Source organism: Hippopotamus amphibius, chromosome 6 (genome assembly GCF_030028045.1).
Source record: "Hippopotamus amphibius kiboko isolate mHipAmp2 chromosome 6, mHipAmp2.hap2, whole genome shotgun sequence".
NCBI classification, from domain to species: Eukaryota; Metazoa; Chordata; class Mammalia; order Artiodactyla; family Hippopotamidae; genus Hippopotamus; species Hippopotamus amphibius.
Genome location: NC_080191.1, coordinates 84,859,787 through 84,887,504, shown reverse-complemented (window position 1 = coordinate 84,887,504; position 27,718 = coordinate 84,859,787). Strand labels below are relative to the sequence as shown.

The 27,718-nt window shown below is 36.6% G+C and overlaps 1 protein-coding gene across 3 annotated transcripts in view; it reads right to left on the bottom strand.

Moving 5' to 3' along the window:
• Nucleotides 1-908: 908 nt before the first annotated feature.
• LMBRD1 (LMBR1 domain containing 1) overlaps nt 909-27,718 on the bottom strand; it is a 107,465-nt gene continuing 80,655 nt past the window's right edge. For all 3 annotated transcript variants that reach the window (XM_057738487.1, XM_057738488.1, XM_057738489.1), the window contains 4 exons: nt 27,095-27,244; nt 25,664-25,739; nt 1,484-1,575; nt 909-1,345 (listed from right to left, as the gene is read on the bottom strand). In XM_057738487.1, coding sequence (XP_057594470.1) covers nt 1,226-1,345; nt 1,484-1,575; nt 25,664-25,739; nt 27,095-27,244 — 438 coding nt within the window. In that variant the 3' untranslated portion in view covers nt 909-1,225. The remainder of the gene's footprint in view (nt 1,346-1,483; nt 1,576-25,663; nt 25,740-27,094; nt 27,245-27,718) is intronic.

Sequence of the window (27,718 nt, the reverse complement as noted above, 5' to 3'; positions counted from 1 at the left end):
AATGAGTAAAGAAGGCAGCTTGGTATAACCAGAAAAACAAGTTCAATTATCAACACGCTGCAACTGAAGTAGTAATTTCTAGTTAACAAGTGAGTAGAAATTAGGAGATTAAGAAAGAATAATATAGATGGAAACTGGGGGTATATGACATTGTCCAGAAAGAAAATGTGAAATAAGAACGGAAGGAAATGGAATCTTGGTGAATAACAATAAAGGTGCCAAACATAAAGGGTGTGAAAGTGTATTCAGAGAGACAAAGAATCAGAGCAAAGTGGCACAAAAATTGAGAGAAGAACTGAGTGGGAGATGGTTGTTAATTCCTAAGTCTTTTTCAGAAACTTAATGATAGTTTACTTCAGGGATCATAATTTGTGCTTTTCATGAGTTCTAATTTGCCTATGTTAGTAAACTAGAATCTCATTATCCAGAATGCCTTCGGAATACCCTATCAATAGTATATAGCTTTCCCCCTATCTTTTGTAAATTCTAAATCTTTAGAATGAAAAAATATCTTTAAAGCCAAAATATGATATCATGTATCTTAAACTGATCAGTACACTGATTTTTTTTCAGGATTACTTATTCTTGACAATACTCCCATTTACACTGGAATACAAACTTTGAGGTTAGTTATTTACAACAATGTATATGCCTTAAATACCATAGAGGTAATAAGACAGATCTAATGGATTAATATCTGAACAACATAATACATCTTGGAGCACCAAGGAGCCTGAAATCTGTTCATGAAATCCATTTCAATGGCACCAGTGATTTAATGTAGAAAATAGAAAACAAGCTGCATAGGGTAGTAACATTTATTTATCAGCTATACTGTGAATATCACTTTTCAACAGTCAGATATAGACACCTGAAAATTCCACAGTACTCTAGAGACCCAAAGGCATAGATACAAGTGATTTATTATGTTTTTAAAAAGTGACAAAAGGGAATATTAATTCTGGAAGATTTTTAATCAATTCAACACTAGAGGAAAAAAAAATTTCCACAAACATTCCCTCACAAGGCCGGTACTTTAAAATTTACATAGTATTATTATAGCAATTTTAAATGTTAATCTATGATACAATAATGTTACTTCAGAAAACATAAAAAATATAGCTTTTTTTTTTAATAGCCATGCTCCCATTTTTGATGAAAGCTAGTCAGTTCATCCTAATGTTAGTTTGACACTTTACAAATGCACAAGAGATGCGGAGTCGGCTTAGTAAACCTGTACGACAGAGGGCTCGTCATCACTCAGGTCTGAGTCATCCTCATCCACCCCTTCAATGACCGACTTCTTCCCTTTACAGCAGGAGACAATCAACCCAATCACAAACACCTGCAAATGTAAACAAGCCGTATGTCATTTCTCAAATCTGAAGTCATCCAGAAAGTACTGAATTTAAAACCCAGTGGCATCACTGTGACACAAACGGCCCACTAAGAGTCAGAGCATTCCTGGGACGCCTGTACTTACCCCAAGAAAGGCCCAGTTACCGAAGTAGTAGGCGGCACTGAAGAACCAGAACTTGTGAAGGAACAGGTAGGTCCGGGTGACAGTACACTGATCTATAAAAGCAAATAAAGAACTAAGGTGAGGTAGTCTTTCTCTTGAAATAGATTAACGCTTGACCTAAAAGGTTATTAACCAAGACTAATTATCAGTATTAGAGACAGGACTGAAATCTAGGCCCACCTCCAAAGTCCACTCTTTCAATCACCTTAATATAGTTGAAACTATCAACTAATATGACATGTTTTTAAAAGCGAATACCTCCAATGTAATCCCAGCTCTTAGGTATAAAAATTTATATTGGCTAGTTCAATATAATTGAAATAGAAACAGCATTTTAATCTGGGATGCCAGACATGTCCTAAAACAAAATAGACAAAGTTTTCCTGATGAAGAATGAAAAATAGAAATGAAGAAAGTAATCAGATGCGGTTAGCATTCTTTTCTGCCAACTGAGAGGTTCTTTTGAGCTTTTCTTTTCAAGAATGCTATTGAAAAAATGGCCCCTGCTTATAAAGATATACAAAACATCATTATTTACTGACTTCTTACTGTCTGAATTTTAGAGAGCATTATACTTGAATTTAAAAAGAAGTCATTTACTTTTCTCCTTCAAAAAAAAAGTAACTCAAAGAGAAAGCGGCAGACTGATTTTTTATCCAAATACATTGTTTCCATTAGTTTACAAAGTCCTTTATAAATACGTACTGACATATATCTAGTAAATGACATCTAAGGAAATATTAATAATTGTTTATGAAAACCACTTGCGTGGATTTCTGAGAAGCAGCATCAGGTTCTATTTTATCCCAACCCTCTCCTCCCTGCCCCTGCAGTTCAGCACGTCCTTCTGGACGGTTCAATACCCAGCTGGACAGACAGCCTCTGCTTCCGGCAGGCAAACATGTGGTACAACAGAGAAGCACCTTCTTCTCGCTAGCAGGACAGCCAATCTAATGCGGATCCACTGACCCCGAGGGCCCCCTTTGTATTCCTTGTTCTCTTTCTCAACAGAAAAGTCTAGGAGGAATATTCAAAGCTTCCTAAGAAAAACCAGAAAGGTATGGAGCAGCACAGGTGGGACACGTTTCTCTCCTGTTCTACAGTCCCTGGCCCCTGAGATCACAGCTTCACAGAGCTCAGGCCTTGGAGCTCAGGCCAGCAGAGCAGCCCCCAGCCCGCAGCGGGAAAGCCACTGGTCAGCCACTCTGCCCCACAGTGTATTCTCCCCTCGATTATAGAATGTGCTTCACAGTAATATAACATACTCACTTTTCCCACTAGATTGCCTGAGTATTCCAAAGTACCCATCAGAGTACCTGGCATTCATATTCAGTATGACTGCTGAAAACTAAACATTTTAAAAAGGGGGTATTTTATTGAAAAATAATTTTGCTAAATAATACATTTTCTAGTTTTTTTTTTTTTTTTTTTTTTTACTAAAATCTGAGAAGATTCCAAGGATGTCAAAACAAGATACTTGAATATGTCTTGAAAATGAAAGTATAACTTAAATGTCCAGCACAGCAAAGGAGGTCCAGACCCTGGTCTTGACAGACTTGGTATCAAGTATCATTTGGCCACTTCTCTGTCACGTGAACGGGCAAATCTGAACCACTGAGACTCTGCTTGTCACCACACTTCCTTACAGGTTATGCTAAAGACCAAATGAGGCTTGCAAAGTGGCGGTTTATATTAATTTTCTTTCTTTTTTTTTCCTTCAAGATAACCAAGTCCATAATAAAGAATACAATTTTCAAGAGGTGCTCAAATGGTGCAAATAAAAACTAATCCTAAGATTTTAGAAGATGACTATGTGTCCATTAATACTTGCTTAGGTATTAGTATCACGACTACTCTGTACATGTTCATTATTGCTCTGTCTCTATAGTCAAAACAGATATAAATGGATTTGGTGAAATTTAAATGTGTATAATTCAGTATAATTCATATTACTGCTAAACAGTAATACACCTATAAATAAAAATAACCAGTTCGAAATGAAAAGAATAGGCTGTAAAAAATGCTGTCCACAGTTATTTTAAAACATCAACAGTATCCTTCATGGCTTAAATATTACATGAACTCTACTGTACAAGTACAAACCTGTTTTTAAAAAGTTATTCAACCTTCTCAACATTGCTAATAGTCTAAACTTAAAAAATAAAAGATCTATTACTCAGTTCCATACCTACAGATATCTGCGGGATCAGAACCTGAGTGAACTAGAAATTTCAGGGCCAGAACAGGGATTACAAGACAGAGGTTGAGCTGGCAGAAGCAGGGAAACTTGAATCACTTTTCCCAGGGGTCTAATAGTCTAATCAGTGACATTTTAAATTGCCTATACCTGCTCATTATTTTCCCCACCATAAAAAAAAATATCTTAAATATTTTTCCTATCACATTATTTTACATGTTTACCACTTTCAAAAGCTGTAGATTTGACACAAGCCTTCTAAAATAAGAAAACATGTACATTGCTAGTGTTCTGCTTTATTGTTGAAAAAGTATGTAACAGCTTTCATAGCTATCTTCATATGTATATCTCATTGATTTTGTATGTATATAAAGTGGCATATGCCCACAGAAGGATTCTGGTTAATAATCCCCATGCATATATTTTATGTTCAAGCGATGACTCCACACTGAGTACATGGAGGGGCTTATCTCCCCACCATCTGCCACCTCCCAGCTGCTCCCCTGAATCACAGATATCTAGGGGATCTAGAGAGGTCTTTCTACCGTTATCTAAAAAAACTACAGAAAGTATTCTGAACTTGGTTTGACCTTCAAAGTAAATGTGAGTTGCTTAATTTAGGGAGTATGTTCTAAAACCAGAAGTTCAGGAGACTTCTGGCTATTATTCTTCAAAGGGACACATAAACTTCCAATTAAACCAGAGTGCATGTTTACAATGAAAAACTAAAAATAGGGGTTCAGACACAATTTTTTTCTCCAGACAAGGTGGCCATACAAAAAAGATCAAAATTAAAAGAGCCAAGAAAGAGCACCTGGAGTATACGAACGAAATCAGAAGACTGGAATCCTGCTTCTTCCACCGTCCCCCATCTATTCTCACTATCATCAAACTAGATGAATAACTAACACAAAGTGCAATATAACCTCTGTTTATCATGTAACAGCAGCCTTTATAAATATACCTGACAGAATTTATGTATTTCTTGCTTCTTTTTAGACTACTGGTTATGTCATTGTTAATGTATGCAGACTGCCACTAAGATAACTTTGGTTATTAACTATAATAAACAGCACCTTCCACTTTAAATATCTTTTGAAAAACAGTATTCAGCGTGATTTAAGCCACGATTAAGTCATCATCATGTTACACCTTCACTTGAAATCAGCTTAGAATTAACTAACTCTATATTTGTACTTTAATTATAAAATGAATCTTTATTTACAAATGCAAATACAGAGAGGACGTTTGGGAAAATTCACATACCATGGAGAATTTTAAAGCAATTTCTTTGTTTGACTAGTGACAAAAAACTGGGAGAAGACTGGACTATTTGGAACACCATCTCCTTTCTCATGGCTGCCCATGACAATGCTAGTTCTGGTTTCTAATGAGGGTCTTGCTACTACTGAATATTTGTAGTAGACATACAAATCTAAACTGTGAACAGGCTAAGGATCTGGGCTTTACTGTGATATGATTAGGAATTAGTTATCAAATGTGTTTAAGAAAGGGGACAGCATGACTGCACTGCGGGCTGGCAGAGGGAATGGAGAGTGGGAAGAGGCTTCATCAAGCCAGGAAACAATCCAGGTGAAACCACGAGCTGTTGGGATGGAAAGGAACACTGCACAGAGGCTCCGGGGAGTAAAATCCCAGTTAACAACCACTGCCAACTGGATTCATAGCATATGAAATATATACTACACACCGCAAGATTTGAGAAACCAGCAACATATATCCAAATAAGAAAAGGGAGGGCAGAAAAAAATTCTAAACATGTAATAAAACCCAAAATTGTATGTTTATCTTTAAATTTAACAAATGGCTTACAGTTAAATCATGTTTTGTTAAATCTCACTGCAGGAGCTGGGTAAAAGAGAAAGAATTGGTGAACATCAAATATCATAGAAATTCTAAAGGAAATAAGAGTTAGTTTTATAGTGACTATTTTAAGAACCAGTATAATCTGTGTTGAGCTCTGATTACATTTAAGTAAGTTTAATGTATTTCAAAGGTGCCAAAATACATATTGCTCCTTTAAGAAAGAATGCACCCAATTTCATTTGTCTTGACCATATAAAATATAACTGGCCATACAGAACCTATAAAACAGTTACAAAGGTAAGCATTAGCATATAACATGTAGAAACAATCTCAAACTGTATTAGTGAATTCTAAATTAATGAGATTTACTATCTGTTACTCTTTATTGTCCAAGATAGGAAAATATAAAACAACTACTTTCTATCTTTTTCATAAAATGATAGTAATTTAAGGGGCATGGCAGAAAATATTAGAGACAGAAAATTGAGATTTGGTTCTTGAGTCTGCCACTTATATTTACTGTGAGGTTCTGAAATGAGTCATTTAACTTCTAAGTATCAGTTTCTTTCTAAGTGTCATTGAGATAACATCTGCTTGTGACAGACAGTGATAAAATAAATTGACCTTCTGAAAATTAAATTTACAGAGAATTCTATGTGATTAAAAAAAAAAAGTTGATGTGGTTGATGTTATAGGAGTTAGCATCCTTAAGCAACGATCTATAAAAAGTGGCTGAGAAGTTTTACCAGATCACCTGGGCTGGCTTTGGAGTGGACGCCAGAGAACTGAGAAACCTCACACCTAGTTAACTTCACTCCACTGTCCTGGTAGAACTTTTATCAACAATCAAAATGTTGCCTAGAAAAAGAACTTCAACAGTAAGAAACTTTCTGGATCTCAAACAAAATCTAAGAAAAATATGCTCTGATCAATACTTAATTTTCTGGTCTGCACAGCAACCTCACCTGACAATGGACACAATACGTCAGGCTTTCTCAGCTGGATGACACCCAGCCAATGTCAACGAGGCCCTCTTCTGACTCCAGGCCCACCTAGAAACTACGTGACTATAAATCTGGTTTTCCATACAGATTCCTTCTCTCTGGTGAGAATTCACTAACCCTGAGCCTCTAGTTTCTTTCATGGTTACACTTCCTATGGTAAGTTAATAAACTGCCATCTGGCTAATACTTTCCTTTCCACTTATCTAGAGATCAAGCAGGATTCTTTAATAATTCTATCTCATCACTCCAACTTCAATATTGCTCTGCCCCTTTGATGGGTAGAATTAAATCGAATGAGACTATCAGCAAAATGTTACTATCTGTCAAGGAAAACATTATAAGTTTATGGTACTTAACCATGGAGAACTATTTTCACTTGTTGAACACAAAGCTTTCTGGTTCAAGAGGACAGACTGAGCACAGTCATTTGTTTCCTGTCCCGTTTCCCAGGACCTCACTAAAGCTACAGAACAAGAATGAAGCCAGGAACAACCTTTAACAGCAAACAGAATGGGAGGAAGGCCACCCAGTGATGGGAGACCTCAGCAACATTCTGGAAGATGGAAAGCCACACTTAAAAGGTCTCCAGTGAAACAGCTGGTTTTCCTCTCATTGATTTTAAAATATAATCTAAGGATCAAGAAACCCCAGTCACAAAGTCCCCAGTGGTGAGGCTTCCTAGTTCCTGATTCTTAAATACAGATTAACATAAATATGAATGAATCATCAGATATACACAGAAAACGATCAGCATGAGGGAGGGGAAAGAACAAGATAAACAGAGCTACTCTGAGATGAATAGAACTGTAATTTTACTTCAAGGAAACCATTAAGAAAAATGTTTAGTATCTTCACACACTGACAAAGCTATTACATCCATAAAACAAAGATGCTTGAAAATGAAAACTCAGAAACATAAAGTCCCTCCAGGAATGTACAAATTTGTTATATAAAATAAAAAATTCAGGGTATAGTTTGAAGATAAAGCTGAATACATACCCAAAAATCTAGAGCAAAATGGTAGGCAGAAAATACGGAATATGAGAGGAGACAGATGACCAATTGAAGACACCCAGCAACTAATGAACAAGCTCCCCAAGGGGCAAACAGGGAAAAGAGAAACTATCAGGTAACTTCAAAAGAAGAAATAGACTGGCACTGGATTTCTCACCCTTCAAAAATGAAACACAGATGGTACAATGTCTTTAAAGTTCTAAATGATTTCTTATGTAGCATTCTAAGCACAATCAACCCACCCATCAATTCTATCAGTTGTGAGGACATAATACTTTTCAGATATACAAGGACTTTTCAGATATATATTTCGCACAAAGCATTTTTCTTCCTTCCTTCCTTTCTTCCTTCCTTCCTTCCTTCCTTCCTTCCTTCCTTCCTTCCCTCCTTCCTTTCTTCTTCTTCTTCTTTTTTTAACCATAGGAAAACTAAGAGCTTTGGGAAGGAAATCAAGAAAGAAGATATGGTTTCTAATGCATCAGAAGTCCAATGAACAGAAATTATAACATTAAAGCTGAACAGCACAATTAGAAAGCAATTGATCCAAATAAGAAAAAGGGTCAGTAGGTACTGAGAAGTAAATATTGATACAATGGGTTTCATCCAACAGATAAAGTAAGAAGTGACAAGATACTAGGTAGATATCAATGTTATCTTACTTTAAGAACATTTTTTAACAAGAGAAAAAAGGAACAAATTTTTAAAAGTCATTCAAGTCTACAAATGCTGGTTGAACAAGGCAGAAAAATATATCATATATATATGTTTTCTTATCCTCAAGGAGCTTACATTCCTATAAAAGTAGGATAAAGATAAGATACATAAGTGACTATATATTAAGACAGAGTAAGGTCATGTCATAAGAAGTATAAATGCTATGGGAATTCAAATGAAAAAACAGAAACTGCACACGTTTAGAGATTCAAAAAAGAGGGTTGGGTTTGAAGGAAACCTTATAAGATGGCCTGGATTCTGACTGACAAAGATGGGAGGAGTTGGGTAGAAACTGGCTGTGACATTCCAAGAACAAATAGTTGAAAAGCAAAGATGGAAAAGATGGCCATGTTCAGAAAGTGTATGAAAAAAGTCTGGAAACATATAGGATGGGTTAAAGAGTGGAATCCTTCAGTCCTCGGCGGAATTTATCGGATGATAGAGCGGAGCACTTAAGCTTCTTGCTGGAGGAATGGCATTGTCAGAGGACTTTAGAGCAGTGGTTTCCACAGTGTGGTTTCCAGACCAAAACCATCAGAAAATTTTAGAGTCCCCTCCTCAGATCCACTGAATCAAAACTTTTGCAATATATTTCACAAGCCTTCCAAATGATTCTGATGCACAAGAAACTCTGATAACCACTGTTTCAGAACAGTTAGGCTAACAGTGCTGTGTAGTGTGGATCAGAGAAGAGCACTAGCTAAAAGGCACAGCCATTCATATGAGATGTCATGTAGGTGAGATGTGAGGGGTCACTATGGCAACAGACTCTGCATCCCTTAGCAACCGATTAGATGAAGAGAAAGTGAATGAAGAGGACTGTGCTTTGAAGAATGGTGGTAGTAAAAGAAATAGTGAAGTCAGGATGTACAGTCCAAGTCCTCATCTAATGGTTTGTATTTCCTAAGAATTATTCGTTTTAAACATTTTTATAAGCATATTACCAAAATAAGAAGGCTCTGTATATTATTTTCATATGGTTGATAAGTCTAATTTAGAGCTACCCATAGATAGCTAACATGTTAACATCTTAATTTTGCTTTCTTTCTTGACCTACACATCTCGTCACAATTATACACGTGCTTTCAGCCACAAGGGAAACTTAATGAAAAAACGTGCAATAACCTACAGTAGACTGAGAAGTTATTACGTTTCTTATAAGTCCTCAGTTTATGATGGAGCACCAAAAAACAAAACAAATAGGCTCAAAGGAAAAAAAAAGAGAGCAACCCTGATAGCTGCAAATTGACTTTAAAAGACAATTATTCTAGGGACTTACCTGGCGGTCCAGTGGTTAAGACTTTGCCTGACAATGCAGGGGGTGTGGGTTTGATCCCGAGTTGGGGAGCTGGGATCCCACATGCCTTGAGGCCAGAAGGCCAAGACATAGAACAGAGGCAATATTGTAACAAATTCAATAACGACTTTAAACATGGTCCATATAAAAAAAAAAAACTCTTAAAAAAAACTATTCTAGATATTATCAAAGGTAGAATATAAAAATTTAAGCAACATTTTCTAATTAAAACTCTAAAACCATTGGCATAACCCCTTTCTCTCTCACACCCTATACTAGACTCCTCAGCAAATCCCAATGGCTCTACTTTAAAATCTATCCATAATCTGACCACTTCCTGCCACTTCCACCACCAGAAGCTCTCCCTTGGATTCCTGCAAAAGTCCTGTCAACTTGCTTTTGCCTTTGGTTTATTACAGTCTATCTCAGGGGCTGGTAAACTATACCCAAAAGCATAAATTTTGTCCATTCCTTGTTTTCTTAAGTTTTGCAGGAACACAGCCACAGCATCCATGCCACACCATGTACAGCACCTTTTGTGCTGCAGTGGCAGAGCTGAGCAATGTGGACACTCATGCAGGTCCCACAGAGCCTAGAACACTCACTATCTGGGCCTTTACAGAAAAAGGCTGCCACACCCTGGTCTACATGCAACACAGTAGTCAGAGTGACCCCTTGAGGATCTAAGCCACATCAAGTCATCTGCTCGCAACACCTTCTAGACCTTCCATCTGAGCGTAAAAGCTGAAGTCCTTAACCTTGGTGACTTGCCCTTCCTCTTCCTCTTCCAGTACCCCCACCCCACTCTGCATCTGCTGTCACCTTGGTCTGCAGGGCTTATGATGCCGTGAAATCCGTCTAGGGGAGTGGATTTGTGATCTCCGAAAGGAAAGAATTACTCCTCGGGATCAATAACAGGTAATTGCTCAGGTTTTAAGCCACAGAGTAACAGTTTATTAGAGGAAGAGTAGAACAGCTTCTGGCACAGACACCAGAAGGGGGTGGAGAGACCCAAGAACGGGTCTCACATGGATGACTAATATACCCCAGAAGGAAGAGTTAATTATAACCCCAATCTCTAACCTAAAGAATTTACAACAGCAGTAAACTCATTACCAAAAAACGATGCCTTAGCCTGAGGATTGATTGTTTCCCAGAAGGGTGGTGATATTCATCAGAACAAGGATTTTCTTTACTCAGTAATCTGTGATGTCCCAAGTGATCACTACCCTAGCTTACAATCAAGATTACGAAGGAGAGGGCTTCCTAGGTGGTGCGGTGGTTAAGAATCCGCCTGCCAATGCAGGGGACACGGGTTCGATCCCTGCTCCAGGAAGATCCCACATGCCATAAAGCAACTAAGCCTGTGCGCCACAACTGTTGAGCCTGTGCTTTAGAGCCTGTGAGCCACAACTATTGAGCCCATGTGCTGCAACTACTGAAGCCCACGCGCCTGGAGCCAGAGCTCCGCAGCAAGAGAAGCCACAATGAGGAGCTCGCACACCACAACGAGTAGCCCCCACTCACAGCAACTAAAAGAAAGCCTGCGCACAGCAAGAGACCCAACACAGTCAATAAAAAAATAAGTAAATAAATAAATAAATTTATAAAAAAAAAAAGATTACGAAGGAGAGTCCTAAGAATCAATCCTAAAGAATGAAGGAGCATAAGTCACAGTTTCCAGTTCTTCCGCCCTTCCCCTGGCCAGGTCAGCCCCTGGAACTCTCACACTTCTCCCCAGGTACCTCACTTCCTTACCGTCGTTCTGCTCAGATGTCAGCTTCTCAGTAAGGATTTCCTTTCTACTCTACTCAACATTTCAAACCGTCCCTCCTTCTGGCCACCACTTTCCCTCCTTTGGCACTTTATTTTTTCTCCATAATGCTTACCGCCTGACATACTTATTTGTCTCCTTCTACTAAGTAAGCTTGTGGCAATTAAGACATTTATACATTTATTTTAGAATTTCAAGACACACAGGACTGTGATGGTATATCAATATCTTCCAAAGGTGTTTAAATTGCAAAGGCTGTTATCATAGTTGTATTCCTCAAATAAATAGGATAACTTTCTAAATAAGGCTATCAAAATTATCACAATTCTAGGTGACCTGACTTACCCTCATCTTTAGACTAAATCTAACTGTCCTTAACTTTCCCATCCCCACCTCCAAATTTGCAGAGTATAAGACAAAAAAGACCATATAGTGTTTTTTATAAAGGTCCCATGTGCTTGAGTCTGAGGGAAAGGATGATGTATATTCTCCTGAATTGGATCTAGTTACAAAATTCCAGAAAGCCAAAATTAATTAGCTTCAGTTAACATGGGGTAAGAGGTATTAAATTTAAAGTCCATATTCAAACCTGTCTTTTAAATCCACACAGAAAGAGCCTGGTACCATTTTCATTTCAAATTACATCTATGCACCACCTACTTGGGCACACAGCATCACAGCAGACATTAACAAATACTGTCATCACAAAGCATCAGTGTCCCTTTTTTAACCTCAGGACATAAGGCTAATTTCTAATGAAATCCCTTGACCAGCTCATTTTCAGCCTCTTAAAACTGGCTTTCCTTAAAATGAACTTTTTATTTATAACTGTATATATCAAACATGAAGTGTAAACTACTGGAGTAACTCCTTTAATAAAACTGCTTTTAAACAGAAGTCTCTCCTGCAAAACACATTTTTCAAAGTTTGAGTGGGTAAAAAAAAAAAAAAAAACTGAATCCATTGTTAGTGATAACGTAAGTACTTGAGCAGTAGTGCTTAGGTACCTTGACTTCTAAATAAAATTTCCTGGATACTGAGACATTCAAGTAGAAAAACATTTCATTTTCTGGGAAGAAGATGCTACCAAGAATTCAAGAAGTATATTTTTTCAGGGAATTCCCTGGTGGTCTAGTGCTTAGGACTCTGTGCTTTCACTGTGCAGGTTTAATCCCTGGTTGGGGAATTAAGATGCCACAAGGTGCGTGGCATGGCCAAAGAAATAAAAAAAATTAAAAAAAAATAAATAAAAAATAAAAAAGAATTACATTTTTTATAGTCTCAGTAACTACTCTCCCCACTGCCACTTTTCAACAAATTGGAAGGAAAAAAGTCTTCTCTGTATTCAATAGCTGCTGTGCAAATGCACGCCCACTATCTGGTCTCATTGTTTTCCCCCTTAATAAGGTTTAACGGTATTTCTTCTTTAATTATAGAATAAAAACTATCAACAATAACAAAAAACAGTAAATATTTCATCTTCACTTCACATTTTGTTTCTCTGAGGTACAGCCTGACATTTATATATTACACACACACACACATTGTTCCTTCTTATTGAAGTAGAGTTGATTTACAATATTGTGTTAATTTCTGCTGTGCAGCAAAGTGATTCAGTTATACATACATGTACAGTCTTTTCTTATATTCTTTTCCATTACGGTTTATCACAGGATATTGAATATAGTTCCCTGTGCTCTACAATACGACCTTGTTGTTTATCCATCTTATATATATCAGTTTGCATCTGCTAATCCCAAACTCCCACTTCATCCCTCCCACGACCCCCTCCCCCTTGGAAACCACAAGTCTGTTCTCTATGTCTGTGAGTCCATTTCTATTTCATAGATAAATTCATTTCTGTCATATTTTAAATTCCACGTATAAGTGATATCATGTGGTATTTGTCTTTCTCTGTCTGACTGACTCCATTTAGTGTGATAATCTCTAGGTCCATCCATGTTGCTGCAAATGGCATTATTTCACTCTTTTTTATGGCCGAGTAGTATTCCATTGCATATATATTTCTTTATCCATTCACCTGTCAATGGACATTTAGATTGTTTCTATGTCTTGGCTATTGTAAGTAGTGCTGCTATGAACACAGCAGTGCATGTATCATTTTGAATTATAGTTTTATCTGAATATATGCCCAGGAGTGGGATTGCTGGATTATACAGTAATTCTATTTTTAGCTTTCTGAGGATCCATACTCTTCTTCATAGTGGCTGTACCAACGTACATTCCCACCAACAGTGTAGGAGGGTCCCCTTTTCTCCACATCCTTTCCAGCATTTGCTATTTGTAGACTTTTCAAAGATGGCCATTCTGACCCGTGCGAGGTGGTACCTCCTTGTAGTTTTGGCTTTCATTTCTCTAATAATTAGAGACATTGAGCATCTTTTCCTGTGCCTGTTGGCCATTTGTATGTTTTCTTTGGAGAAATGTCTATTTAGGTCTTCTGCTCAATTTTCGATTGGGTTGTTTGTTCTTTTGCTGTTGAATTGTATGAGCTGTTTGTATATGTTGGAAATTAATCCCTTGTCAGTCGCATTGCTTGCAAATATTTTCTCCCATTCTGTAGATTCTTTTCATTTTGTCTATGGTTTCCTTTGCCTAGCCAGTTTGATTAGGTGCCATTTGTTTTTGTTTTTCTATCTATTGCCTTGGGAGACACACCTAAGAAAACACTGGCACGACTGACGTCAGAGAATATTTTGCCTATGATCCCTTCTACTTTATGGTGTCATGTCTTATGTTTAAGTCATTTTGAGTTTATTTTATGTGTGATGCAAGGGAGTGTTTTAACTTCATTGATTTACATGCAGCTGTCCAGCTTTCCCAACACCACTTGCTGAAGAAACTGTCTTTTCCCCACTGTATACGCTTGCTGAGGATTAACTGCTCATAGGTGTGTGGGTTTATTTCAGGGCTCTTTATTCTGTTCCATTGATCCATATGTCTTTGTGCCGATACCATGCCTTTTTAAATTTCTGTAGTTTTGTAATATTGTCTGAGGTCTGGGAGGGTTCCACCTTCTCCTTTGTTCTTTTTCTTCAGGATTGCTTTGGCAATTCTGGATATTTTATGGTTCCATACAAATTTTATGATTATTTGTTTTAGTTATGTGAAAAATGTCATGGGGAATTTATAGGAATTGCATTAAATCTGTAGATTTCTTTGGGCAGCATTTTAACAATATTAATTCTTCCAATCCAAGAGCATGGGATATCTTTCCATTTTTTTGACTCATCTTCAGTTTCCTTTATTGATGTTTTATGGTTTTCAGCACATAAGTCTTTCACCTTCTTGGTCAGGTCTTCCTATTTTATTTTTTTGGATGTAATTTTAAAGGTACTGTTTTTTTTACATTCCCTTTCTGACATTTCATTGTTAGTGTAAAGAAATGCAAACTACTTCTGTATGTTAATATTGTATCCTGTTACCTTGCTAAATTTGTTTATCAGTTCTAGTTGTTTTCGTGTGGAGTCTTTAGGGTTTTCTAAACATAGTATCATGTCATCTGCATATAATGACAATTTTACCTCTTACCTATCTATTTGGATATCTTTTATTTCTTTTTCTTGTCTGATTGTTGTGGCTACTAGGATTTCCAATACTATGTTGAATGGAAGAGGTGACAGTCGGCATCCCTGTCCTATTTCAGATTTTAGCAGGAAGGGTTTCAGTTTTTCACTGTTGAGAATTATTTTGGCTGTGAATTCATCATAAATGGTTTTTATTATGTTGTGGTATGTTCCCTCTATACACCACTTTGGTCAGCGTTTTTATCGTGAATGGATGTTGAATTTCTTTTTCTGCACCTATTGAGATCCTCATGTGGTTTTGGTCTTTTGTTCATGTGCTGTATCACACTGATTGATTTGCATATGTTGAACCATCCCTGTGATCTGATTTTTACACTGTTTAAGCACAAAAGCATAAAACATGAGATAATATATACACTCTTCCACTTACCATCATATGGTGAATATTTTTCTGTCAAAACAAATAATGCTGTATTATTATATTGTATGTAATGTTATTTCAAGTATCCTCATCGATGGGTAAATACCCAGTTGTTTCTTTTTGTTTGCCACTTCTTATCTAACCTTGGTGGGACATGGAAACTGGTTAGTATTGGAAAAGCAAGAAAATGCAAATATGATTTCAAGATTTCCCTCTGAGTATATAGCTTAGGGCACATAAAAGGCACAGAACAACTCCTCGCACCCTGTGACATGAGGGTAACAGGTGGGAACTAAATGGAAGAGGGAAGGAAAGGAGTTCAACCTTGGAATTGAGGTTTGAGGGGTTGGCAGAACATGCATTTCAGTATAGATAAACCAGATGGTGGTTAGAAAATAGGAACAGAAATATAAGATTCTAAATTTATTGATTAAATTATTAAATCCCCCTTAAATTATCCAGCATAACTAGGCTTATTTATTGTCAATGTCAACTCTGCAAAACACAACTTAGAAAACCTCACTGATCTAGTAAAGCTAGGTTTATTGGACTAACTACAGTAAGGAAGAACAGACAGGGAAAAACAAAGGTTATTTATAAGGCTTAAGGGGCTGGGCTGGGCTGGGCTGGACCATTTTAATCAAGGTCTCACACGTTGGGGAACAGGCTAGAATTGGGCTATGCTTATGACACAGGTTTTGGGTTGGTGGACGCAGTGAAATGAGAAATCCCGAAGCAAGTCTTCTTGGGCAATTAATCTTGGTAAGTAGTAAGCTACTGGAGTTGTTTCACAGTCAGGAGTTGTCAGCCATTTGTGTTCGTCCTCGGTGGTATTTAAGGCAGGGGCAGGGAAGTGTGTCTGTGCCCAGAACTGTTGAGCATTAGCAACATGATGTTGGTGTCAGTTCCCCAAATCTTATGGGATTAAAAAGCTCTTAAAACTCATTGAGCTGCATTTGAGAATGGTTTAGAATTTAGTCTACTATGAATTGTTACAAGAGTGCCCTGGAATCGCTAAGATGCTGGAGTTGGAGTAAATAAGGAAAATATCCAGAAAGAAGGCACTAGGTTTCTGACACTATCATAAAAAATGACTTTGATTAGAAAATCCCCCTGTTTCAGATCATAGCTTTCAAAGCAAATGCTTCACATAAGAAAGTGTAAAAATTGTTCTATCTTTAAAAATAGGTGAGAAATTTATAAAAATGTCTTAAATTGTTTAAGAAAGTTGGATTATATCACCAAACATAGCATACCATCTTTGCATTTAAATTGGTGGGTTATTTAAAAATATGAAAAAATTCTTCAACAAGTTTTAAAGTATTATGTCCCTTTAGAGGTTTAACTTCGGACGAGTTTTTAAAATGTTCTTTGTGGATTTAAACTGTCCTTTTGCAGAGTCTCAAAAGGAATAGATTCCATAAACCTAGTCAAAGAATACTCATTGTCCACAGTTGAATATGCCTATAATTAAATCGAAGTTTATTTGATGCTGGAAATTTATACCAGAGATGACAGGAAAATGAGAGAGATGAATTATTTTGCAGCAAATCAAAAGTTGAAAGTAAACACAAAAGATCAACCCACTTTCATAAGAAGTTATACTTTTTAACCTAAATTACTTAGGGAATTATCAGACAGCATACACTGTATCACCAATTCTTATGTTCAAAATATGTTGTTATTTTGTGGAACAAAATACATCATGTTGAACCACTGGGCATATAAATTTTTGGAACTTAAGAAAAATAACATATAGAAGTAAAAATTTTTAAAAGGACACAAGTAATGTATAATCATATAAATAATATAATTACAATACTTCCAAAATGGTAATTAGAAATAGTCTTCTTTAGTAATTCCATATCTTGGCCTGCACTTGGTACTGTCAGTTTTTAAAATAGTAGCCATCTGGTGATATATAGTTCTCATGTTTTTTCCCCTTCCTTTTATCATTTCTCAGTACATATACGCTGATGTTTTCTGAACCACGTATCATGCAATTTAGCCTCTTAACAACACAGCATTTTTAATAGATGGATGTTCTCTTACATAACCAGAGAACAGCTATTAAATTTAGGAATTTTAATACTGATTCTATTTTTAAAAATTTGCTCCACAGTCCATACTTTGACATGCCATTTATCCCAGTGTATTTTTCATAGTGCATTTATCCTCTAGTGTGGGATCCAATCCAGGACCAGTATTACATTCGCTTATGGTGTTCCTTTACTACCCTGAATCTGTGACAGTTCTGAAGTACACGGCCCAGTTCCTTTACACTACATTTGTCCGTTGTCAGTCAGGGCTTGTCTCCTGTTTCCTCAGGATCACTTTGCAAAGTCTCTTCTGCTGTTTATTTCTTCTAGCTCTCTTATGTGGTGCTTTGTTTCCTTGTGTGCTTGAATATTTGACTCTCATGTCTTCAATGCACTCCTTTGCGGGCACTCCTCTGCGGGCATTCCATTCAGTAAAGAATTAAGGTACATTTCTCCAGTGAGGATTACATTTACTTGCACCATGTGCCTACTGCACTGCCAGTCTGAAATTGCAATAAAACAAGTTCACTCTGGTGATGTGCATTTTGCCTGCAAATCTGCAAATAGTTAGTCCGGGCTACAATTTCTTAGGAACCGCATTCTTTCCTTCCTGTTCTTGACACTAAGGCCAACTTTGCCTTCAGTTTTCTGCACGTAATGTATTTAACTTTACTTCTGGTTCACCTGCACATGATGCTGCCATCCTTGGGAGAGGGAGGGGCTTAGCTTTGTAAGAAGCACTTCCTATGAGATGCCAACCACTCACGCAGGCCCTAGACCTGTGTTATCCAGTAAAATAGCCACTGGTAACATGGCTGAGACTGAGACAATGGAACTGAATTTCTAAATTAATTTTAATTAATTCAATTTAAATTAAAAACTGAGGCAGTGTAAAATATTTTTTCATTAAACACTTTAGTGCTTTGGTAGAACTATATTTCACTCCAACCAATAAATGGTCTCATTTAGATGATGAAAATTTAGTGTTTGAATTAAGATGTTCCTTAAGTATAAAATACACATCAGGTTTGAAAGACTTAGTATGAAAAAGGATATAATGTATGACATAGAGAAGGCTCTTGGACACCCCCTTGCGTACCTGGCACAAAGCCAGACACTGGCCCTCTATACTCTCTGTTTTTGCTTCATGAAAGATCAGATAAGCTTTTTGCCCACAATGATCAATCAGAACAAGAGGCCTGTGGATTTGAACTAAGTAACCTTTAGTTCAGTTTCCCTCCTTTGCCAGGCCCCCGAGGTCTGCCCCACCCTCAGCCTGAGCCAGCAGACCGCCCTTCCTGAATAAGCCCTTCCTGGCTGCCCGCAGGAAAAACATCCTATGGGCATCCCACTCTCACACCTGGTGTTTTCTAGCCTTGCTTACTCCTCCCTAGAAAAGTAAAGCCCCTTTCTGCCTGATCTCTGAAACGCTTGCAGATCTCATAGTCAGAGTTCTTCCTTTTGCAAAAGCCCCCCTCTTCCTATTGTAATAATCTGTTTAAATATGTCTCTCTCTTTTTTTAACTGAAATGCTAGATCACTCTTCCCTTGGCTTACAGGAAACTACCGTCACCTAATTTTCCTCCTTCTTAGTTCCCCGCTGCTGGTTGCTCTTCTTCTTTCACGGGATGGCTGCAAAGCTCCGCCCTTGACCCCTTCTCTGTTTGAGTTCACCCTCTAGGTGATCTCATATCCAGCCTCACAGCTTTCCTTCCCACCTGTCCTCGCCAACCTGGCATAAACTTCTCCAGATCTCCAGACCCAACTCTACTGCCAACTCAAGATCTGTACTTGGATGTTCAACAAATGACTCAACCCAAAATACTCAAACCAGAGCCCCATGTTCTCCTTCAATGCATGAATGAGGGAAACAGATCTGTGAAATTAAGAATACATGCACTTTACAAAAAGAGTCATGAGGCATTAGCCAAATAGCAAGCTCCTGAATGTACTCATATGGTATAGTATCATATTAAAAATTAGATTTATATACAACTTTCAGTAATACCCTTACACTTTTAGTCCACATGCCACTCAATATGTGGGATTTTTAAAGGCTATTTAGAAAGCATGATAAAAATCCCAAACAAAACCCACATTCAGATAAGGAATTTTCTTCATAGTTAAATCTTTTCACTTAATTCTCTAATACTTCAGCCCATGCTACCCTGCTGGAATTGCATTCTCAAAGGCTTAAGATTGGCTAGTTGGTAAATCTCTGAAGCATCCCCACGAATGATCTCTGCACACAACAATACCTTGGATCCTGTGATGCTGTAGTGTTCTGTTCCTCCCTCGTTGTCCAGACTCATGTTTCCTTCTCAAATAACCTAGGTTTGAGTTCCTGGGCCTCTTATTTTCCTTATATTGTTGGTGACTTTGATTCCCTCATGGCTTCAAATGACTATCTCCATTATATTAAAAAGCATTAATACCCTTTTGTTTTTAAAATTAAAGGACAGATGATGCAAACAAAACACAAAAATGTAGAGAAAAAGAGAGGGACTTTCTTGGTGGTCCAGCGGTTAAGACTCCGTGCTTCCATTGCAGGGGGTGTGGGTTTGATCCCTGGTTGAAGAACTAAGATCCCACATGCCGTGAGGCACAGACAAAGAACAGAGAGAGAGAGAGAGAGAGACTTGGAATCCAGACACTTACATTATAGTCCCAAGTCTCATACTATCAACTTTCAACTTTTATCTCTTAGGGCCTTATTTTCTATATCCGCAAATAAGGGGGATTAAATCAGTTAGATGGCCCCACTAAAGTTCCCTTTTCTTGCTTTAACATTCTAGTTTGTATTTTTAAAATTGTTTACAACTTAAGTGTCTCTCTGTGGCCTTTATTTCCATTTCTGTAATTCACATACAGAAAATGAGGGGGAAAAGATTCTCCATCTCTAACTGACATAACATCTTAGGTAAAAGTCTGCAGAAGGATAGGTACTTGAGGCTGAGAAAACAGGTCAACCTGCTTTTATCATTGACAAAAGCAAGACAGCTTGGTAAACATGTTATTTATAGAGAATATATTTTGAGTCACTCCTTGATAATGGGCTTGTTTACTCCAGAACTTAAGTGTTCAACTACTTTCTAAAGTAAGATATCAATGCACATTTTATGTTATTAATTTTCCTCTAACATTATCGTTAGTTATTCAAAATAATTCTTACTTTTCCTCTTATACTTAGTATATGTAATTATAACCCTGCTTTAGTTCTTTAATTTTAAATCAGTTCAGTTTTTTGTAATTCATGTAGTTTAGCTGAACACACCAGTTTCTATTTTAGCATCATTAGCTATTTTGAGTCATCTTGTGTCCTACTAAAATTATATCCTAAAGCTAAAATCTAAAGCCATAGATTGATGATTTTTTAAGGCTGCCTATATATATTAACAAATATACTTAACCAGAATAACCCACAAAAATCAAGTTTGATTTATACAGGTCATCCCATTTCCAGTTGCTTTAATATCCAAATAAGGAAAGATAAAGTAATTAAATAGGATGGCAGAAATAAAACTTCGGGTTCTCAGATTTTTAAAATGATCATTTGGAAATACATTATCTTGCTTCATCCCTCACTGTATTCCCCAAATAGTCAATGCTCCTTCCACAATTTTATTTTTTCTATAACATGCCAAGTAGATTTTTTTTATGCCTTGTTAATGCAGGTTCCTTCTCTGCTTGGAGTAGCCTCCAGTTTTGCTTGTTTGTTCATTTAGATTTAACTTGTGCCTTTGGGCCCAGTTAAAATGTTACATTGCAGAGAAAACCATTATCCCCTTTTTCCTTCCCAAAGCATTTTGTTTGTAATTTCATTTATAGCTTGCCATTTACTTTTCTGTTTCAATTATTTATTTTCATATCCAAATCCATTAGGCTGTTTGCTTTCCAAAGGCAGGGACTTTATATGCATCTCCTTTGATGCTTTCTCTCTTTCCCAGAATCTACTCCAGTACTCTATTCTGTTTGTCCACAAAGGGACACTGATCATTCATCTTCCTATTTGGACCTAAATATTCCTGTATGTTTATGTTACTTTTCATAATTCTGTGTTTGTTTTAACTATTTTATTCACACTAACATATAAATTGTCTGTGTATTAATGTTTATTAGATTAAGTAGCAATTAAAGAACATAAAACTAAGAATATAAAAGTCTTTGTCATAGTAGCATATAAAATTTAAAACTTGATTTCTAATTTGCTCAGCTGACTCACTTTGAACTTATAAACAATGCATTAAGGATAAATTAAGTTATATTGTTATTTTAAGAGGACTTTGTGAACATGGTATGATACACATTCTTTATAAAGCTGCTAAATCATCCCATTCTTTAAGAGATCATTTTAAACACAAAATAATCTTAACTATGTTTAGATGATTCTCTTTTGAATATCAAACATTATAACATTTAATAAATGCCAGACCACCTCATATATGAATGCAATATTACTTAAGGAAAAAAGTCTCTAAAATGTACTTAATAATGGTAAGAGATCAATAAATGTATTTTTAGAAATCACTGCTTTAACATCTTTCTAGGAGATTATTTTTTCTCAACAATAATTTTAAGTATAACACTATAAATTATAATTTTTGTTTCTAAATCTAAAAATCATTCTCCAAAATTCTGTTACTTGCAACAGGTACATAACAAAGGAGACATTGAGTGCCTTATGAGGTATTTCTACTACAGTATCATCTACTGTAGTCAATACGCCCACCAAAATATCATGAGTAATAATGTTGATTTTTATCTCTGCACGCTGACACTTCCTAGTTCACAGTAAATGGATACCGCACTATCAGTCTGTCACCACACATTCCACCCCATCCCCACCCTGTGTCAAATCTCATATTCTAACCTGCTCCCTCATCTTTCTCCATCATTTAAAAAAATTTAACATATAAAAACACACATTTTCATTTCCTTATAGATGAATTAGTAGGATTAATATCTTCTTTATGAGCCATCTTAATTTTGAATCTAGGGGAGGAGAGCTATCTTAGAGCCCATCATTATTTTTATTTAAATTATTCTCTTAAAAAATCTACTCTGCCACCCCAAATTCAATGATCATATTTCCACCATCCTCTTCGAAGTATGCACAGGCAAATTTGACATTTAGAGATTAGCTTGAGAACAAAAAAAAAAATATTGGGAAAAATAAATCCACAAACCTAAAGGGTATGTTTTTGTCCTGCGAAATAACATTTCAAAGGATAAGTCAACTAAAATGTTTTAGAAAAATATTCAACAGTTCAAAGGAGGTCATTTAAAGCACTATAAATTAGATTAGACTGAAAAAGAAAAATAATGAATGTGATTCATAAAAAAGTTATGGCCAAGTGTATCATTTGACTAAAGCTTACTGACTGACAACATACAAATTCACTCAGTTCAGCAATATAGGGGCATTTTAAAGCCTCCTTTACCATTGCAACTTAATTTTGAAATTTTGATTTGTTTTTTCACTAAGATTTCAATACTTCTATAAGAATTTAAGAAACAGAACTTATTTTAGATCTTCAGAGTCAGTGCCCTCAAAAAAAAATTACAGATCAAATCAACAGTAATTTTACATTCTATTTTCACTTGGCTAAAAATGAAAACCCAAAGCATTTCAACTATCAACCCTATTTCTGATATGTGTGTGTGTGGGGGGGGATGCATTTCAAAGTTAAAAATCTGGGACTAATACACAAGTAGAACTGGAAAATCAAGTCATATTTATTTATAATAGAAACCTTTTACTATTATTCCTTACTTGTTTTTCCGTCTCATCTCTTGATTTGTTCTTTTCTCCCAGTTTCAGTATCCTCCCTTCTTTCTCCTGCACTCTGGACTCTGAGGTTGGTCTCCTCATTCTCTAACTCTCAGCTTGTCCTTGGCTTTTCATCCTACTTCAGTCCTTCAACCCACCCTCCCAGACAGCCTAGGCTGTCAGATTTGTTCAACAAAAATACAGATAGATAATTTCATCACTGGCCCCTGACATATTTTATCTATCACTAACTTATCTTCAGTTGTATCCTTCTTCTGTTCACCTAGCTAAACTTTTGCCACTTTCTTCAGTTCTGTGCCCAATGGCCCACACAATTCTCAGCAGATGACTGAACTTAAACTTCACAACAAAATGAAACAATCATACAGAACGTCTTGCTCACCCTCACTAAGAAATTAGTCTCTGAGTCCATATTGTTGCTTCCTTCCTTGCTCTACAGAAAGAGGTAGCCCTCCGTCTAGCTAAAGTATTCAGTCTTTGCTGTTCTAAATACCATCTCCTCCAGAACAGGACAGCACTGGCCCATCATTCATACTTTCTGATATTTTCTTCAACTTCTCCTGCTCCATTAATTCCATTCCATCATCCCTGAAGTCTCTCCTCATTTAAAAAGGAAAAAAAAAAAATTCTCCCCTGACCTTGCACGCCTTCTCCAGTTTCCATCCAATCCCTCTCAATCTCTATGAAGAAATTCTAGGAAGAATATAAACTCAGCCACGGCTTTATATCCCTTTTTATTCAGTGCACTTAGCTTCTACCCCTGTCATTAACTTTTCTCCCACCTCTTTCCAGCCCCCTTCCCCACATCTCCTTCACCTGCCTGCCCCTGGATAACCATCTTCTTCTGAGCCCTGGCCTCTATGCTCCTCACTCTCTACCTTCTGAGTTCATTATGCAAACATCCAACTGCCATGAAATCTCCACCTCAAGGTCCCTGAGATATCTCAAGTCAACTAATCATTTCCTGTATTTTTCAATCTTAGTACCTATTTTTATCTCAGCTTGGTGATACCAAAATTTACCACATCACTCAGTAACTGAGGGCCATTCTAGAATGTTTCCCTTGCCACTGCTTCAGATCCAAGCCAGCAGAAATTCTCTCAATTTTTTCTTCATTTCACATGCTCAAGACCACTGTTTACTTCAGACTTTCAGCATCTCTCCTGGATTCCTATTCACAGCTCCGCCCAGCAACCTCTCCCAACCTATTTCTATGCTCTGGTCTCAGTTTCTCAAATCCATTCTCTCTCTGTTTAAGTTACTGAAAACAAACCAGGCCACAATTTCAACTTCCTTCTTTAAAACTCTTACTTGGCTCTTTAGATTCTCTCCAAGACCTTTTGTGATTTGAGTCCTAACTTTGCAATCCCACTTCCTCCCTCCTCTGACCCCCTACACCCCCATAATTAAAAAAAACAAAACAATAACAATGTTTTAAACTCATCTGAACACAAAGCTTTACAGTTTAAGATGATTCTATTTGCGCATTTTGTCCCTCTGCCTGAAACAGCCTTCCTTTGATGCACATACCAGGTAAATTCTTCCCTAACCCCGAGAGGCAGCTCTGCTCTCCCCTTTCTAAGGCCCTGCTCTCTAACCACTACCCCACAGTGCTCTCCAGGTAGAGCTCATCACTTCTTCCACTGTGCTGCCTTGTATTCAGTACCTATTCCTGTTACTCTATCACATTCCAGAGTTGACCCTGCTAAAAAACTCCACATTTACCTTTTTCATAATGGTCCCCCTGAATGATTTATCAAGAAATATACTGTATTTGACATATTACTTTACCCTAAAATACAAGCATTTTGAAGGCAAAAGCAGAAAAAATTTTTTGCAAATCTTTAAAGAATCAACCTGGAATCCTTAATCAGGACAGAATAGTATAATATTCAAAGGAAAATCATCTTTGCACACAGAAAATAGCGGAAAAAAAAGATTCTCAAAATTCACAGAGGTTAAGAGCACAGGATCTCAGAGCTTTTGTCAGAAAACACATGAAATACTTAGCACAGTGTCTGGAACAAAATTACACGTTCTTAAAAGTTAACTGCTGTCATCATTAACATTATTATTATTAACTAAAGTGACTAGAGCTGGATGGATTAAAAGTTGTCCTAGATCATAGGTACTTTTGGTCTCAGTCCTAAAAATTACAGATTCTACCAAAATTCTCTTGATTTTTTTAAGAACAACAACAAAAAGTCATTTAAGAATGATTTCTTACTATACTAGTAAATGTGATAAATAACTACCTTTTGTTCTTCAAAAGTAACTAATTTATAATGATCCTTTCCCTAGTAGAAATCATTACATCATCAAGAAATTCTATTGAAGATATCAATTTCTTCTCGCTAAAAGTTCCTTTGTCACTACATTGTAAAACAAATGCATCAAATGATTAAGACACCAAAACGGAAGACAAGTCTTTTCTTATAGAGTCATAAATTCTAAGGTGATAGAATATAGATATATTAGATATAAATTCTAAGACAGGTGATAAAAGCTGCTTTACCTTCAGGGGCATCTGCATCACATCTCTTTGGCACGGAAGTTGAATTGCCTTTACGGGCATCATAAGTTACATTGTTCTGAAAGATGAAGATATAGTTAAATGTAAATATTATATTAATAAATATATTTTGATTAAAAAGTAATCACATTATGAACTTTATACTCTGTTTCCTATTAAACTACATCTAGCTACTATTCTAAAAGGTAAATTTTACATAAAATTGCAATTAGAAAAAGATTTATGGTAAATTTATGGTAAATTTAGGGCTTTCCTGAAACAAATCTTTAGACCCTGTGTTGAACAACAGAGCTTCTGACCAGAGAAACAGCCCTTACTTTTCCACTGTGGAATAAGAAAAAAATACCTTTCATCCATGAAAAGCATGATCTTATTTTATTTATTCATAGAAGAATGCCTCGTAAGATGACCTAGTGAACTAGGTGCAGGGGATAAGGCAAGAAGAGAATAAAAGGTTTAAGAAATGAGAAAAATTATTAAGGTGATCTTCCAGAACTGTTTTCCCAACTCAGTTTATTCGTGTACCTCTGTTTTCATGTGTGCCTTATCTTTGATCCACTGACATTGTTATTTAATATTCTTCAATGAACTTTTCAATCCTTAGCAATATTATGTATAGTATTGATTAAGGGTTTGATGTGTTTGTTAGGTTTTTTTTTTAGTTCTTAATTACATGTTAAAGTAGAGAAAGAATGGAGGAAGTATCTGGGCAGACAGGATTAATAATGAAAGACTCCATTAAAGTAAGGTCTGAACTGGGCCCTGAAACATGGATTTGATTTGAATTGTTAAGAAGTAGAGCAAGAGATATTTTAGGAAAAGGAAACTAAACAAAGGCCGAATTAGATATGGTCAAAATATTCTAAACTGTCAAAAAATTCAAACTAACTCTCCAGTTACAACCAGGAATCCCAGCTGGCTTTTGAAATATCAACACCAAGATATCAGTGTAACAAATAAGAGGATCCCTATCATGTTAAAGAGAAAGCACAGTGACCTACAAATAAAACATTTATAAAGTCTCTCCTATGGGATTTATGGTACCAACAAGTAGACATATTTTTTTACGCACCAAAACTTTTTGAGGAGTCAAACTAATAAACTTATTTAAAATATTATTTTAGAGTAAATATTATGAGTTGCAGCAAAGTGCTGAGATAAAGCTCAGTAGCTTGGCACCATGGGATCCATTTAAGGAATAATCATGATGAAATTCAGTGTAGTTTTTAAAAAGACTTGTATGAAACAAATGTAAATACGCCCAACAATGGAATGAAAAACTAGTTTTAGCAATATTAAATTTAATCTCATAAGCTAACATTTTATGTTAGCTTTCACAAATTAGAATTTGTTTTTAGATATCACTGTGCTTAAAAAATCAAAATAATGACTTTTTTTAAAGTTTGCACTTACCTCTAACAGGTAGTTCTGGCTTCCGTACATAACGTACTGGGGAGCGAGACTGTAGATCATGTAGCTGGTGTGGAGCACGATGAGCAGAAGGATCATGCAGAGGAACAAGAGCGCCTGGGGCCTGGTCCTGCCTCTCCTGATCTTATACAGCTAGAGAGAGGAAACACAGCGACACGCTTCACACGGAGGCTCCCAGTCCCGCTCATTTGTCAGGGGAGTGAACACAGTTCAATCAACCATTTCTCTTTCCCAAAATAAATACTAAAAATTCCTAATCTTTCCAGATAATTAAAAAAGAATAAAAAAGACAATTCTTTCCCTGTAAAGCTTTTAGGTTTAGATTCATGTTTATTTTAAAAACTCAAGACCTAGAGAATGTATTAATATTCACACAGTCTGGTTCAGAAAAATCGTCTAAACTCATTATGTAATAGCATCTGTTAGAAGTTCATAGAGGGACTTCCTCGGTGGCGCAGTGGGTAAGAATCCGCCTGCCAATGCAGGGGACACGGGTTCGATCGCTGCTCCAGGAAGATCCCACATTCCACGGAGCAACTAAGCCCGTGCACCGCAACTATTGAGCCTGCTGCACTCTAGAGCCCGTGAGCCACAACTATTGAGCCC